The sequence below is a fragment of the Vulpes vulpes genome, chromosome 16 (assembly GCF_048418805.1).
Source record: "Vulpes vulpes isolate BD-2025 chromosome 16, VulVul3, whole genome shotgun sequence".
Lineage (NCBI taxonomy): Eukaryota > Metazoa > Chordata > Mammalia > Carnivora > Canidae > Vulpes > Vulpes vulpes.
The window spans coordinates 60,005,762-60,021,283 of NC_132795.1; the positions used below are offsets into that span (position 1 = coordinate 60,005,762).

Below are 15,522 nucleotides of genomic sequence, written 5' to 3' on the forward strand. Positions count from 1 at the left end.
TACTTGGCAGGCCACATGACACAATGGGGCTCTTGCTCCTCCTGTACGCCTCCTCCCACTGACTGGGAGGACATTTCCTCTCACTGGCTGCTCCTCCTTGGCCTCGCCCAAGTAAGGGCCTGGGCCTTGGTCCTCTGGTCTCCTCTACGCTCACTCCCTGGGTGACTTTGTCCTGTCCTCTGGCTTCAGAAACCATCTGTATGCTTCTGACTCCCAAATTTATACCTCCAAACTGAGGTCCCTCCTGAACTCAACCACGTAGCTGACATCTTCACCTGTGGTCCCCAAAGGCTCCTCAAACGCACACATGTCCCCAACTGGACACCCAGCCTCTCTGCACCTGTAAACCCGCTCCTTCCCCAGACTTCCCCAGCACAATTTATGCAACCCGAGCCTTCCAGCTGTTCAGACCAAAACCTGGAGTCATCCTTGACTCCTCTCATGTCCTGACAGCCCACACCCAATGGGTCAGCAACACCCTGTTGATCTTCTTTTTCATTACGGCCCAAATCCAACCACTTCTAGCTCACCTCTGCTGCTACCACCCTGGTCTACTGTCCCATCACCTCCTGCCTGCATTATTTTAAGGACCTCCACACATTGGTCTTCATTTCACTCTTGCTCCTCTAGAGCCTATTTTCTTCAACCAGCAGCCAAAGTGATTAAAATCATAAATCATAAAATCAAACCTGCAAATGCTTACTCAAAACTCCTTCAAAGGCTTCCCAGTTCACTAAAAATAAAAGCCAAAGTCTGCAATAGCCTATGAGGACCTACCCAACCTGGCTTTCTGTGATACTCTGCTCTCACCTCTTGTTCCTCTTGGCTCACTCACACCTCTCTACCACACTGGCTTCTTTGCTATTCCTGTCTCGGGGCCTTTGTACTGCTGTTCCCTCTGCCAGGAACACTTCTTCCTCAGTTAAATCCCTCACTTCCTTCACCTCTCTGCGCCAATGTCACCTTCTCAGTGAGACCACCCTAACCACACTATTTATAATTACAACCCACCATCCCAGCCCTGCCAGGCCCCCTCACTCTGCTTTATTTTTTTCTATGGCAAGTATCACTTTCTAACATCCTATACTTGCTTACTTAGGTTTATTGCTCAGGGTCTCCCCCCACTAGAATTCATGGTCTATGCAGGCAAGGATTTTTGTCTGTGCACTGATATATGCCAAGTGCCCAGAACCATGCCTTCTACATAGCAGGCCCTCAGTAAATATCTGTTGAGTGAATGAATGGTTGAAGGATTATTCTGCAGTTTACAGATCCCTTTCACATCTGATGATTCCTTTGAGCCTCGAAACTCTCTGGGGATGGACTTTTCAGAAAAGAAAACAAGTCCAGAGAGGTAAATCACTAGCCTCAGATCACACAGCTTGTTCTAGAGTGAACTTCATGTCTTCTCTGTCCTTAAACCCTCAAGATCAGGGTTTCTGACCATGCTGGTGCCCATCTCTCCAAAGCCCAGATCCTTTCCAACTCTCTTCCCTCCCCAAACTCACACCCATGTTTGCTGAACACTGTATTTGTAGGAACAGTGCACAGAATGCTTATTTTTCTCCCAGAGGAGCACTGATATACTTTTACTCCAATGAACTCCTATCTTGTCTCCAGGTGACACAGACATAAGCTTCCGGGCCAACTTGTGGCCCTAAGACCCTTGGCCAGAACACAGGAGGGACACTGACAAGCTGTCCCATCCCTGACCTTTGGTTTCCCCACATATCACAATACCTGGATGTTCTGTAAGGAATGAAGGAGGGGGGACAGCGGGCAGAGAGAGACACTTTGTGATTGAGAGGAGGCTCCCTTTGTTCTTTCTTGACAACCACGGGCTGAAATGTGAGGTTGCCAAGTACAGCTTCATAACTGCTTCTAGTGCCCTGCTGACGAGTGTCTTCCAGGTTCAGGCCCCCACCACAAGAATGGCTACGGCAGCTGCTGTATTTCTGCCTCCCCCATCATACGACAAATTGTGTAGCTGCTCACAATTGCTCTTTTTGCACAGGCCACTGGGAAGCTCGGAGGAGCAGTTCCTGGTTCTCGGGCCTTTGGACTCTAGGACCTACACCAGTGGCCCCTGGTTTCCAGGCTTTGGGACTTAGACCAAATTACACCACCTGCTTTCCTGGTTCTCCATCTCACAGGTGGCGAACTGTGGGACTTCCTGCACTGTGTGAGCTGATTCCTGTAACAAATCTTCTCATATGCAGTATCGATATATCCTATTGGTTCTGTTTCTCTGGAAAACCCTAACACAGTGGTAAACCCTCAATACATTTCACCTTTGCCATTAGTAAGTGCTGGGCTTTACAGTTTCCCACAGCATTGTCTTGTTTGACACTCGTGACTCTGCACATACCAGAACCTGGTATTATCATTATTTCCCATTTCTATAAGAAGATCCGGATTCATAGAGGTCGCGGGCCTGTCTGAGGTTGCACAGCATGTGTCTACCCTGCTGGGCCTGAGCTGAAGCCCTCCTACTCATTAGAGGGTGAGGGCATCTTCCTGCACACCCTCTTCATCTCCTGTGGCTTCAGCTGCCCCCAGCCAGCAGCTCCACATCTGACACCACCCGAGGCCATGAAATCGCCAGCTTACTCTTCGTCTGTTCTTGGCTCTGGCGCCGAGAGCAAGGGAACCGTGGAGCAGCAGGGTCAGCAGCAGGACCAGGTCGGGAGAGGGGTGGGAGGCTGAGAGAAGAGAGGCAGGGGACACCTGGCTGCTCACCTGGCCACCCACCTGGCTGCCAACCTGGCTACCCACCCGCACCAGCCTACCTCAGTGATTGGAAGCAGCACGTGAGGAGACTCAGCATCTGGGAGCTGCAGATGGGGCGGGGGGACGGGAAGGGCAGCTGCAGATGGGGGGGGGGGTGGGCAGCAGGGCAGCTGCAGAATAGGGTGGAGGGGGTGGGGGGCAGGTTTCCAACGAAAGAGGGGCACACACAGAATTCAGAATTGAGAGATGAGAGTCCCGGCTCTGTTCCCTCCCCACCCCCATGACACCCCAATGACACAGGTCCAGTGCAGGAAGGACAACCAGGAATCTAACCCCCCTGAATGTCTGGTAACCTGGTGCTGGTCACAGCCGCCCCTGGAGGCACACGGGAGGGGCAGCTGGGCCTCCCCAGACTCCCCTCCCCGTCCGCATCTGAGGAGGCTTTGCCCTACAGCCCCTGAACCCGTCCTAAGGGGCTCCTGCCACAGGCACAGTTTTACCTCTGGGGGGTTATTTGGGAGCCAGCCTAACCCACCTCAGGCCTACGGCTTCATGAGGGCCAGAGCCATGTCCAATTCGGCCCACAAGGGTGAACCAGGCCCAGGCCCTCGGAGTCAGCAAAGATGACAGGGGGCAGAGGCAGGAGGCCAAGGGAAGGAATGGCTGTGTCTGTTCTCCAGTACTTGAAATGCTCTGAGGCCATCAAGAGAGAGAGAGAGAGAGAGAGAGAGAGAGAGAGAGAGAGAGAGAGAAAGAAAGAAAGAAAGAAAGAAAGAAAGAAAGAAAGAGAGGGAGGGAGGGAGGAGGTGATCTGTGTCTGCTCTCATGCACATCCTGACGTCTGGACAGTGCTCTGCATTGGCATCAGGAAGAAACAAGGACACGTGCCACCCCCCCCCCCAAAAAAAAACAGTTAAATCCAAGCAGCCTCCCTATCAGCTTCTGGATACTGATGCACTGGGGAATGGCTACCATGATTCTGCCCTGAGCACACCTGGTCTTTGCAGTGATTGCTTTCGTGGGTGCTGCCACCAGCTAATGGGGACCCCCATGCTCCCGAACTGGCATTTCTTCTACTATGATATGTACAGTGAGAACCAGAGATGCTACAGCCTGGTCGTAAATTAACCTCCAAACAATGCAGCCTCCCAGTCCTCGCTGCCCCCAAGGACTGATCTGGTTTGGAGGAAACAGTGCTTCGCAGAGGACAGCGGGTGGGCTAAGAATCTAGAAATCCAATCTGGTTCCTGCTCTGCCCTGTGACCTTGTGATGCTGGGCTAGGAGGGCCTCACTCTGAGCCTCAGTTTCCCCACCTGTAAAGTTGCAAATTGAACCAAGGGCTCCCCAGGGAGGGGGGTGTTGCACAGGTGGGAGGCAGGGAGAATGCGAAGTCCCTTAAGAGCTGAGCTCAAATCCCCACTCTGCCATTTACTGCCTCAGGGACTCTGGGCAAGTTATGAAATGTGCCACAGCCTCAGATTCTTCTTGTGCGGGGTGGAGTGACAATACCTAACTGGCCTTCCCACATTCACCTTCCTGTGTGTTCTCAGTACAGCAGCCTACATGAGCTTCTTAGAACACAGATCTGGTCTTGCATTTCCCTCCTTAAAACCTTTCAAAGGCTTTCCAATGACCTCAGGAAAAGAGAGACTTCTCAATCTGGCAGACGGCTGGGTCCAACCTCTACCCAGCTCCCCTCACTTTGTTCTCCCAATCCAGCCACACTGGCCGTTCTCCTCACCAGGCTCCCTTCTGCCGCAGGCCCTTTGCACATTCTGTTTGCGTCTACCTTTTCAACCAAATGGATCATTCTCCCACTTCTCTCAAGCCTCACTGCCAGATCGAAGTCTTCTCTTACTCTTGATGGCATCAAGAGCCTCAGAAAAAGCTCTTTCAGCCCTGGGTATCCTTCCTTTGTAGCAACCATCACAGCTGTAAATTTACCTCTACCTGATTATTTGATGAAAAAAATAAGTTCACTAACAGGCCCACAAGCTTCATGAGGGCAGGGATCGTGTTGCTTAACATATAATTCAGTTCCTGCAGTAAAAGTTGTAATGAATATAATAAAATTCAACAACATCAACATTTATCAAGGAATTTCTACAGAGCAGACACTTCCCTACAGCTCTAAGAACTAGGTTTTATTATTAATCTCACTTAGCAGGGGAAGACTGAGTCACTGTGAGGTTAGATAACCTGCCCAGTATCACACAGCTAGTAAGTGGTCAAACCCTGGAGATCTGGTTACTGACAGATGATTTGAGGACTTTCACTCCATAGGAAGCAGGGTTCAGGAACCAGGTCTTTCAGCAAGGAAGCCAGCGCCTCTTCAACATTTGATAATAATAATAATAATTGCCAGCAGACATTAAGTATTTATGGTATCTCCAATACTACATATTCTAGGGACGTTTACATGAATCAACGCATCCTCCTAATGATACCATGAGGAAGTTCTACCATTATCCTCACTCAACAGATGAGAAAACCAAGGCTCAGAAGCTTCATTGGCTTTCCCAAGGTCATCAGAGTTTCCACCTTGGTCCGCTAAGTCTAAAGTCTGGGAAAACTCTCGCTCTGGGAGAGTTTTCAGGGAGGACTAGGACAGATTCTCCACCATGCCACAGATTTCTGCATTCAGTTCTAGTGAGAAGGACCATGCTCCCTCGGCACTGAGCCAGCTGGGCAGGGAATGGACAGAGCTGTCCTCTGGAGACAACAAAGCCACCCACTGCCCCAGGGGCCTCGGCCAAGGAGGCTCCCAGCAAGCAACCGCACAGGGCAGCCAGGATGGGGAAAGCCCGCAGAGGCAGACAAAAGACCTGTGACCATGGGTCCTTCTACAAAGGACAATCCTCAAGCAGGAGCACCAGCACCCAGGCAAGCCGCGCCCTCCACTGCACACACCCTTCAGGCCGCACTGGAGTCCTTCTGGGGTCCCCTCAGAGGCTCATCTGAGCCAGAGTTCACCACTGTGTGTGGGCCTTCAGAGCCGAAGTTCGAAACCCAAACCCCAATTCTACCCCTTAGTATGTATGGCAACTAAAATCAGCTACTGTCTGAGCCTCGGTTTCCTCACCAGGAAAATGGGATTGAGAAACACCCACTTCACAAGAATGGTGTGAGGGCTGAACGAAGTATTACATGTGAAGGCCTGCTGGTCCAGGACCTGAGCCAGCAAGTGTTAACAACCTCTACCGCTGTAGGTAAAATGCAAAGGATGGCAGAGGGGAAAGGACGAGCACATAATACAACTTGCCTGGGGCTCCCCCTCTTTTGGATTCACATTTTACCCATGCCTGAGAGCATCATGCTGATTCACTATGAATCCATATAGCACCCACTTCCACAATACGATAACGATAACAATAACAATAATAAACATAAAAGATGATAGGTATCACGTCTTTACTTACCATGAGACAGTGGGGGAAAACATGATCGTTTGTATACACTACATGATCGTTTTATATTATTTTAATCTTCACAAATATCCTACAAGGTGGCCCAGAGCCAGACTGCCTGGGTTCAAATCTGAACCAACCACTTGTTAGCTGTGTCACCTGAGCCAAATTCTTTAAGCTTTCTGTTCCTCAACTTTGGAATCCAGAATTGCAGTTGGGAGTGGAGGACCTGCCAGAGACCATCATCCCCCGCCCCCTTGTTTCTACTTGAGGCCATGTGACGGAGTTCTGGTCACTGGAATATGGCAGGAGCGGATACAGTCATATACAGACTGTCCTCTAAAAGCTTCCTACACAGCCTTCTGCACTCCTGTTGTCCCTGAGCAGGAAGTCCAAGTCCCCAGAGTAGAGTGTTCCCAATGGCATAACCTCCATCAACATCCACAGGACAAAGCACCTCCCTGCTTTGCCACCAATTAAGTTCAACATGAATGAGAAGGCTACTTTTACTGGGTTTAGCCACTAAGATGTTAGGGTTTATCTGATGCAATAGCTGGCATCACCCTAATTACTGAAGACATCGGTACCATAAGTGAGTGGAGTGCTTAAACACGTGGCCTTGGTTTAGAGACAAGAGTAGGGTTTGGGACACTAGAGGTGCATGATGTACAGTGGTAAAATGTTTGGTTAAGCTGTCACCTCAGATAACTCAGAGGCCCAAATTGGGCCTGCCGAGCCTGTAAGCTCTGGAGAAAGAGGTTTGAAAAAAAAATAACAGGAATAACAGGAGCTTGTTGGCCCCCGGCTGAGTTTAGCAAGGTATTTGAAAGAAAGCGGAACTATGGCACAAATTAGCCAGTTTGCAAGTAGAATTGGAAAAGAATAGTGGAGAACTGAAAAGGACAACTATTTCTAGATCCCAAACAGTAAGAGTCAAGACTGAGAAGACTTTTAAGTGAAGTAAATGATCAGATAAAGGACATAAGCTTCCCACTTGAGTCCCATGGTCCCAAGGTAGCCATCATTAGATGGAGAGAGAAAGAAAGGTATCCAGCTAAGAAAGTGAAGAAATCATCCAGGCTTGATAATGAGCTCTAGGAGATGACTATGGGTGTGGCTACTGGCTCACTAGATGGCACAGATGAAAATCCTACCAAGTTGTTAAGAGAGCTACACTGGGAAAATCAGTAAGTATCTTTATGGTGACAGCCTTAACACAATCCTTAGGCCCCTAAGAGATCAAGGGCAGGAACTAGGTCACAAAAGATTTAGAGCTTCAGGTTGGTCATACTCCCCAAGAGCCACTTTTGGCTGTGGATATATGGACACAAGTGATGAAGATCCCTTCCAGGGATCCAGGCTTAGCCCATAACACCTTTCATAAGATCCTCTACTCTCTCCTTCTTCCTCTACCTATTGGCTAGATGAATGTCCTGAAGGCCACGCACTGATAATAAAGAAAACCAAATCCATCAGTCTTGGTACCTAAATGACTCTCTTGCCACCTCCCACCTCACTCCTCTCCCAATAAGACTTTAGTGAGTAAGAAACAGCTTCCTATCATATTCAATTTCTAAGATTTGAGGGTTGGCTTTTAGAATAGTTAATGTCATTGTAATGATCATAATACAGAGAAGCAGTGCCTGGCATATAATAAAAAGCATGATACAAGTGTAGCTATGATTACAATACCCATTTTACAGATAGGAAAACTGCAGGTTGTGAGTATGTTCAACTTCGAAGTTAATTCTTTTTAAAAATTTTTAAAAAAATATTTTATTTATTTACTCCTGAGAGACAGAGAGAGAGGCAGGGACACAGGCAGAGGAAGAAACAGGCTCCCTGCGGGGAAGCCTGGTACAGGACTCCATCCCAGGACCCCAGGATCACAACCTGAGCCAAAGACAGACGCTCAACCACTGAGCCACCCAAGGGGCCCCAAATCAATTTTTTTTTTATCTTTACCTCTCAGTAGATGATAATCAGACCTATCTTATAGGTGAGTTTGGCTCCAGGTCACAAATGATAATGGATCCAGAATTAGAGGCCTTCCCCCTATTCGAAAGCCATCAGCATGCCACAGCTGACCCCAGGTCTCTAGACTGATCCCTCCTCATCTTATTTTGCTGTTATTTTTATTTTCTGTTCCATGAAACACCCTACTTGCAAGTGCCCCAGCACTGAACTGGCAAGTCTGCATCGAAAACCAAATAACCCTCCACTGACCCAAATTCCGAGTTTTAATTTACATTCAGCCAGTTAATTAAAAACGTGCTCTGTGAGCACAGACACTGCCATGGCTGACTCTTGAGATAGTTTTTGCTATTCTTCCTAAGAAGCTAGGTTTCTTCTGTGACATTTTTGTCCAGCACAGTAACACCGCACCATGGAGCAGTACCACCAGCTAGAGGACAGGAAAACTGCCAGGGAAGCATTTAGTGCAGATCAGAGTCTGGGGGGGGGGGGGGGGGGCGGGCAACACTGAATCACAAACCTGAAAACCGTCCTGCCCACCAAGCCAGCGCTGCCTGGGCGAGGGCCCCTTTTAATTAATGTTTATAAGGTGATTTGGGAATCCTTGAATGAAAGGAACTATTCAAAATCCCCAACCTGAATAATCAGTGTTTTAAGAGAGCCATTATAATTGAGTGCCTACTATGTGACAGGTGTTTTCACACACTTGATCTGATTTAATCCTTTAATCACTGTATGTGGTAGATTTGGATTTTCTTCCTTTTTTATGCCTTTTGTTTTGTTTTGTTCTGGTAATCCTCACTGTGCAGATGAGAAAACCAAATTCAGCAAAATTAAGTCATTTGCTGGGAAGCAGCAGAGCTGAAATATGAGGCCAAATCTTTCCCAGTGTAAAGTCCTTACCCTTTCATCACACCACACCGCCTCTTCCAGTCTTTCCTTCAAACTCCTTCTGCATTTAAAACAAAATTTCATTCAAGAACATATATGGCCTTTTTTTATGGCTTTTTTTTTTTTTTTTTTTACTGCAGTGCATTTTAAAAGTACAGTGAAACGCACAAATCTTAGGTTTACAGTGCAATGAATGCATTTTGACAAACGCCTGCACCTCTGAACTCTGGCACCCTGTTAAGTTCCCTAGTGCCTCTTTGCTAAGGATGCCTTAAAAAAAAAAAAAAAAAAAACACTGCAAATAAAATAAACTACTTTCCTTTGACCAAAACAATCTTTTGCCACCTTGGCCATGGAGCCAATCCCTGAAATGAGCACGCTGGATTATTTGACTTTGGGAATATCAGGAAGGGGGATCCAAGTTAAAATTCTGTGCTCTGCTGGCTCTATCCACACTGGAGATGAATTAATCTGGATGAGCTAGAGATGGGATATACCATTGTGCCTGAATTATCACAACTACCATCACCATTTTGGTCCCTACCATGTGTCAGGCAGCAGATTGTAATACCTTTATACACATAATCTCATTTATTACTGCTTATTACCTCTATTATATAGCTGAAGAAACTGGGCTCAGAGAGGTTAGGTCACATGCTTAAGAACACACAGCAATAACACAACAGCCTTGAAATTCAAATCCAGGAGGTCTGACTTGAAAGGTCTTTAGAAAGGTTGATTACATATGTTGGTGGGTGAATTTTAAATCCTAAAGATTTAGTGTACCACTTATATTCATTCAACAAATAGTACTCAGCATCTGCTATGTGCCAGGTGCTGTGCTGAGTGATATAAGAGGAGAGACAAAGATGAATACGACACAAGCTTGCACTGAAGGTGCCACAGTGAGATGGGGAGTCACTTAAAGCAAGGTCAAGGTCAGGATTCCCAAAGGAGGGGGAGTGGGGAAGGGGTTGCATCAAGGAAATCCTCACAGAGGTGTCAGAAAGAGCCTTCTCCATCAACTCTTCAGGGATGAGTGAGAACTAGCTAGCTCTGAAGTGTTTAAGGTAAAACCACAAACGAGGGCTTGCTAAAGCACTTCTGCTGGCCCCTTGTATTTAGCTTTAGGAAAATCAATCAAGCCAAATTTTAAGACCCCACAGAAAGCCAACATTCACTGGGGTCTATTAGCTCTTATCCCAGCTCTTCAAACCAGCTGAAAAATCAACATAAGAAAAAAGCCAACTCTTAAAACAGTCCCCACAAAGTACATGCCCTAAACCCAGTCATATTATTTTTGAGAGCCACCAAGCCCTTGCTTATAGCTCGTTATCTTCTGTTTTCTGAACGTAGCCCCATGCAATTAGTTTCATAATTCCTTGGGCGTGGCAGTTTAGCAGCAGCAAATTACAAGGGTGGACAGGTGTAGAGATGGCAGTGAGAAGGGGCAACCAAGGTAGAAAGATTTGAAAGGATGATTCAAGAAACTCAAAAATCCGTAGCTTCTTTCAGGACATCACTGTATAATATTATACAACAGCTCATTCAACTGAACAGGCATCTAGGAAGCTCCAGCTGTGTACCAGGCTCTCTCTTAGACTCGGCAGAGGTTATAAAAATGTAAAATCTACATTTTATAGATTAAAACTATACGGCCACTACGGCCCAGTGCAGCTTAAAAGGAACAAAAAGTGGGCAGCCCGGGTGGCTCAGCGGTTTAGGGCCGCCTTCGGTCCAGGGCATGATCCTGGAGACCTAGGATCCAATCCCGCGTCGGGCTCCCTGCATGGAGCCTGCTTCTCCATCTGTGTCTCTGCCTCTCTGTGTGTGTGTGTGTCGCTTATGAGTAAATGAATAAAATCTTAAAAAAATAAAATAAAAGGAACAAAAAGTGTATGAATTGGGAGAGAAAGGATGTCAGGCTATAAAGGGTCTATGTTCAACTGAGTAGGTAATGACGGACAGGTGGATAGCTTAAAGGCAGAGAATTCATCTGCCGGTAAAGAGCAAAACACTAAGTCTCCTGGGCCTCAGTTCCTCCTCTGTGTAATGGAGATAATGGTAGTAGCTTTCCAAGGGAATGCCGAAGATCAAATGGATCAACGTACAGAGCAGTATTGGAGACACATTGGCAGTTATTTCCTCTGGAACCGCAGTGCTTGCTTGCTCCGTCCTTAAATTTACTAACTGCTCAATAAATATTGATGAATAAACAAATTCACAAATGAATAAGTGAGACCGCTGAGTTAAAGGGGTAAAAAAATCGATCACGTAAGGTATGGGCTCCTTAACAAGGCCTGCAGATCAGAGAGACTGCCCTGCACAACAGTTTAATAGGTTTGATGTTTAATGTATTTTTCAGAAACCTAAGAAACTAATTGCTCATTCCTTACTTTTCTGCATAAATGACCTGCCATTTTAAACAGGCTCAAAGAAAGGAGATGGAGAGACCACAACGAAATTGCAGTAGATCTCATGCTAAGAGATGGCTGAAGGGCCCTGGAACCCAGGAGTTAAAGCTCTGTGGTGTGGGAACCGTTTGCACGGCAGCAAACGGCAGCAAACTCCAACCGCCACACACTCACCCTGCCCAAAACCGACTCTGTGGCCTTCTCCTTCCTTAAATTATACCTACTCCGAAAAAGATAAACACAAGAACTGTCTTTAAAATATGTTAAGGATCATAAAAGTAAAACCAATTTGAAAAAACCTAAAGGCTACTAATACAGCCAGAGCTACAGGAGGCCCTTGTTTTACAGACCAGGACACTGAGAACCAAGGGGAGTCCACCAAAGTCCTAAATTCAAGAGAATGGCAAAGACACAGGTGGAGGAGGATGCCCTGATTCCCAAACTGGTGCCTTCTCAGGGGAATGCTCCTTACCTGGAAGGAAACACTGTGACAGATTAGCAAAAGCAGGTTCCAGTCCCAGCAGGGCGATAAGGGCTTGGGGGCCAGTAAGAAGTAAAGGACGACCTTAATGGGAGAGGTAAGAACAGCGGAGGTGGGGCGCACCTGGTGGGGAGAAAATTAAGCCCTCTGTGCTTTTTGTGGGCGTAGGGCTCCCGCACAGAGAGCAAGCAATCCAGCCTAAAGCTCCTGGGTTTTTCAGATGAATCCTCCCCCTTCTGAAGAAGCTCATACAAAGGCCAAGGCCTTTCCCTAGATGTCTCCACCTGGGTCAGGATTTCACGTGCGCTTGGGGTGGGGGAATGGGGAGCCCCGCAGAGGCTCTGCGCCCTCGACCGGCAGCAGAGGGGGCAGGTCCCTGGCCCAGAGAACCTCAAGAGCCTCCAGATCAACGCGGAAGTCGCGATCGCGCCCCTCCCCCTCCCCCACGCCCACTTTGCTCCTTCCTTCGCCTCCCCCAACGATGATCAAAACCAGGTGAAAGGGCCGGGAGCTGGGGGGCTGGGTTCCCCGGAGCCCCGCGTGGCTGCGCTCTCCCGCGCACACTCACAAGCACACTTCACAGACACACGCACACGCTCGCCAGCACACGCTTGGCACCCCCAGAGGCCGCGCCCGCCGCATCTCTCTTTCAGCCCCCGGGAAGCCGACAGGCAGCAACATGAATGAAATCTACCCAGAAAGACTGCATTTCAGCTCCAACCACGCAATCTCCGGCCAAACCGCCGAATGTGTAGCAAAGTTTTATTTCGCTTTTAGAGTCTCCAGTTACGCTTCTACCATTTCCTGTGGAAAACTGAAGCTTTGAAGTGTCTAGCTCGGGCTTTCGCAGACAGGCAGGACCGCCAGCTCGAGCTCTCGAAAACAAGAGCCCCCGGCCCCACCCCCTCCGCCGCCACAACTGCAGGTTCAAACCCACCCAGCTCCCGCCTCCCAAACCCCGGGGTGTGTGTGTGGGGGGGGGGGCAGAACCTGCTGGAAACGCCGCCCTAAGCTGACAGCCCTCTCCAGAACTCCGCCCCACTCCCATCCTGCCCAGGTCCCTAGTGGCGCTCCTTAAGCAAAGTGGTGACGGCTGCAGCTCCCTGCCACTGGGAGCCCAGAGGGGCGAGGGCAGGGGGTGTCCACCGCGCAGCACCCACCAGCTGGGCGCTCTGGCCTTCAGAAACGGCCCCGGGAAAACTTGGGACCTGGAAGTCTCCCGCTCCGCCCTCCCCGCACACACGCCTCTCCCGACTGTTTCTAGGCCAAACGTTCAGCCTTGGCGGCCGCGGGGCCCCCCCACGCCCGCGCCAGGACCGTGTCCCGGGGGCGCCGGGAAGTACGCGAGCCGGGCGGTGGCGGGACGAATGCACCTCCTCTGGAGTCCCGGGGAGCCTGACTCGTGCGCCCCAGAATGTGGCATCGTCAAGGTCAAAAAGAAATAAAAAAATAAAAAGCACAGGGCTCTGGCGGAAATTTGTACCAGGGGCGAATGATGGGAACGGCCGCGTCCCCGAACGGTGATGGGTCCGCCGCGCCGCGCCGCCCCGCCCCGCCCCACGCGAGCGGCCGACTGCGTGCGCCCCGGACTCCGGGGCCGAGGAGCCGAGTCGACTCCGCGGATTCCGAGCGCGGGAGCGAGCCGAGCCGGCTGGTTTCGGGCAGCCTCCAGCTCCGCGGCGCCCCGGAGGCCCGGGACAAGTGCGGTGGCCCGGACGCCGCGGGAGGGGGGCGCGAGGCAAACTTGCCGCGGGAGTTGGCCGCGCCGCGGGGAGGAGGCGGCACCCGCGCGGCCACTTACCGCTGGCATTCTTCCCGCAGATGAGGTGCTGGTAGGGCTGCAGGAGCCCCCAGATTTCGGAGTCGTTGTTGACCGTGTGCTCCAGCGTCTCCACGGTGAACCTGGGCGCCTCGTGCAGCGCGTGGTGGTGGTGGTGGTGGTTGGCGGCGGCGGCCGGGGGCGCTGCGGCGGCGGCGGCGGAAGGGGCGCAACAGCTGCTGCCTCCGCTGGCGCTGCTGGCTGCGCTGCAGGCGCCGCCGCTCGCCGCTCCCGCTCCGGGCGCCTCCCGCTCCTTGTCCGCCGCGGGGGCCGAGCCGGGGCCGGAGCCCGGGCCTGGGCCCGAGCCGGAGCCCGGGCCAGGGCCGCTGCAGCTCCGGGGCAGCCCGGAGGCCACGACGCGCGAGTAGATGTCCCGGAAGAGGCTCTCCATGCAGGCCGTCAGGTAGATGGCGGCGTGTTCGTGGATGCGCAGCGCCACGCGGCTGTCCACCATCCAGCGGTACACGCGGCCCACGGAGAAGGTGAGGCCGCAGCGCGCAGACTTGCCGCGGCCCAGGCGGTCGCCGCCGGCGCTGCTCATGTTGTAGAGGGACAGCGCGGCCAGCGCGGCCGCCGTGCAGTGCGCCGCCAGGCCCCAGGACAGCACTATCTCCATGGCGCTCTGGATCTCGTACTTGGTGCACTTAGCGAAGCGCAGGCTCAGGCGCTGCGCCTCCTTGGCGATGCGCACCAGCGCCCGGCTCACCAGCGTCGACAGCTTGGCCAGCGCGTCTTTGGGCAGGCCTCCGGGGGCCGCCGGGCCTGCCCGGGGATCCCGCGAGCGCAGCAGCAGCGCCTCCAGCTCCTGGAGGGTCCAGGGGACCTCGTCGAGGTCCGGCAGCAGCCGCGAACAGTGCTGGCCGGCGCAGTCCAGCCCCTCGGAGTCCTCCACCAGGGCAGTGTTGACGGTGTCAAAGCTGTTGTGCCGGCTGTGCATGGAGTCAGCTAGAGGCGGCCAGCAGCTCCCGCCATACGGGGACGCCGGGTGCGAGTCGGAACAGCACAGGGACAAGTTGGAGGAGCGCACCGAGTCCGCCGCGCCACCATAACCCGAGTCCAGCGTCAGATCCTCCAGCGTCCGCACCACAGGCTTCTTACCTCTCCTGGCCATCGCTGCGCCACTTCATGCTGCGGCCGCCGGGGAGCCGAGGGGAAGGAGCGGCGAGAGCAGCGGGCGCCGGCGCGCGGGGAGAGCCGAGTCCGCGCCGCCTCGGCTCACTTTTCCACCAGCCGCCACTGCCAAGTGTTACTACTTTCGGCTGCCTCCCCGAGCCGCCACCGCTGGTAGACACCGGGCAGACCCCGAAGTCATCTCCCGGAGCCCGGGCCGGAGCTGGGGCGCACGGGGGAGCGAGCCAGGCCGGGAGGGAAGCTCTCCCCGGGACTCGCCCCTTTCTTCCAAAATAGAATAAAAAGTGTCTGACCCGCTCCTCCCTGGGCCCTGCTGGGCGCAGAAGCCGCCGGCCGCCGGCCTCAGTGTTCGCAGGACGGAAATGGACTCAGACGCCGCCGCCGCAGCAGCTCGGCTGGCAGATGGCTCCCCGCTCCGGGCTCCGGGCTCCCGGCTCCCCGCTCCCGGCCCGGGGTTCGCTGGGCGCCCGCCGGGCACTGAAGCGCAGCAGCTACCGCGGCGGCTGCAAACCCGGCCGAACCCCGCAAACCCCTGGCAGCCAACGGGGCGGGCATATGCAAAGCAGGGCCGGGGAAGAGCCAATGGGATCAGAGGATGCTAATTACCCAGCTTTTTTTTTAATTCTTCAGTTCCACGTAGCCCCGCCCCTCACACATGCCCCCAGCGGTGACCA

At 52.0% G+C, this 15,522-nt stretch overlaps 1 protein-coding gene across 4 annotated transcripts in view; it reads right to left on the minus strand.

Annotated features, from left to right (window-relative positions):
* Positions 1 to 14,971, minus strand: part of ABTB3 (ankyrin repeat and BTB domain containing 3) — a 309,913-nt gene extending 294,942 nt beyond the window's left edge. For all 4 annotated transcript variants that reach the window (XM_072742516.1, XM_072742513.1, XM_072742514.1 and 1 more), the window contains exon 1: positions 13,700 to 14,971. In XM_072742516.1, coding sequence (XP_072598617.1) covers positions 13,700 to 14,828 — 1,129 coding nt within the window. In that variant the 5' untranslated portion in view covers positions 14,829 to 14,971. The remainder of the gene's footprint in view (positions 1 to 13,699) is intronic.
* Positions 14,972 to 15,522: the final 551 nt, after the last annotated feature.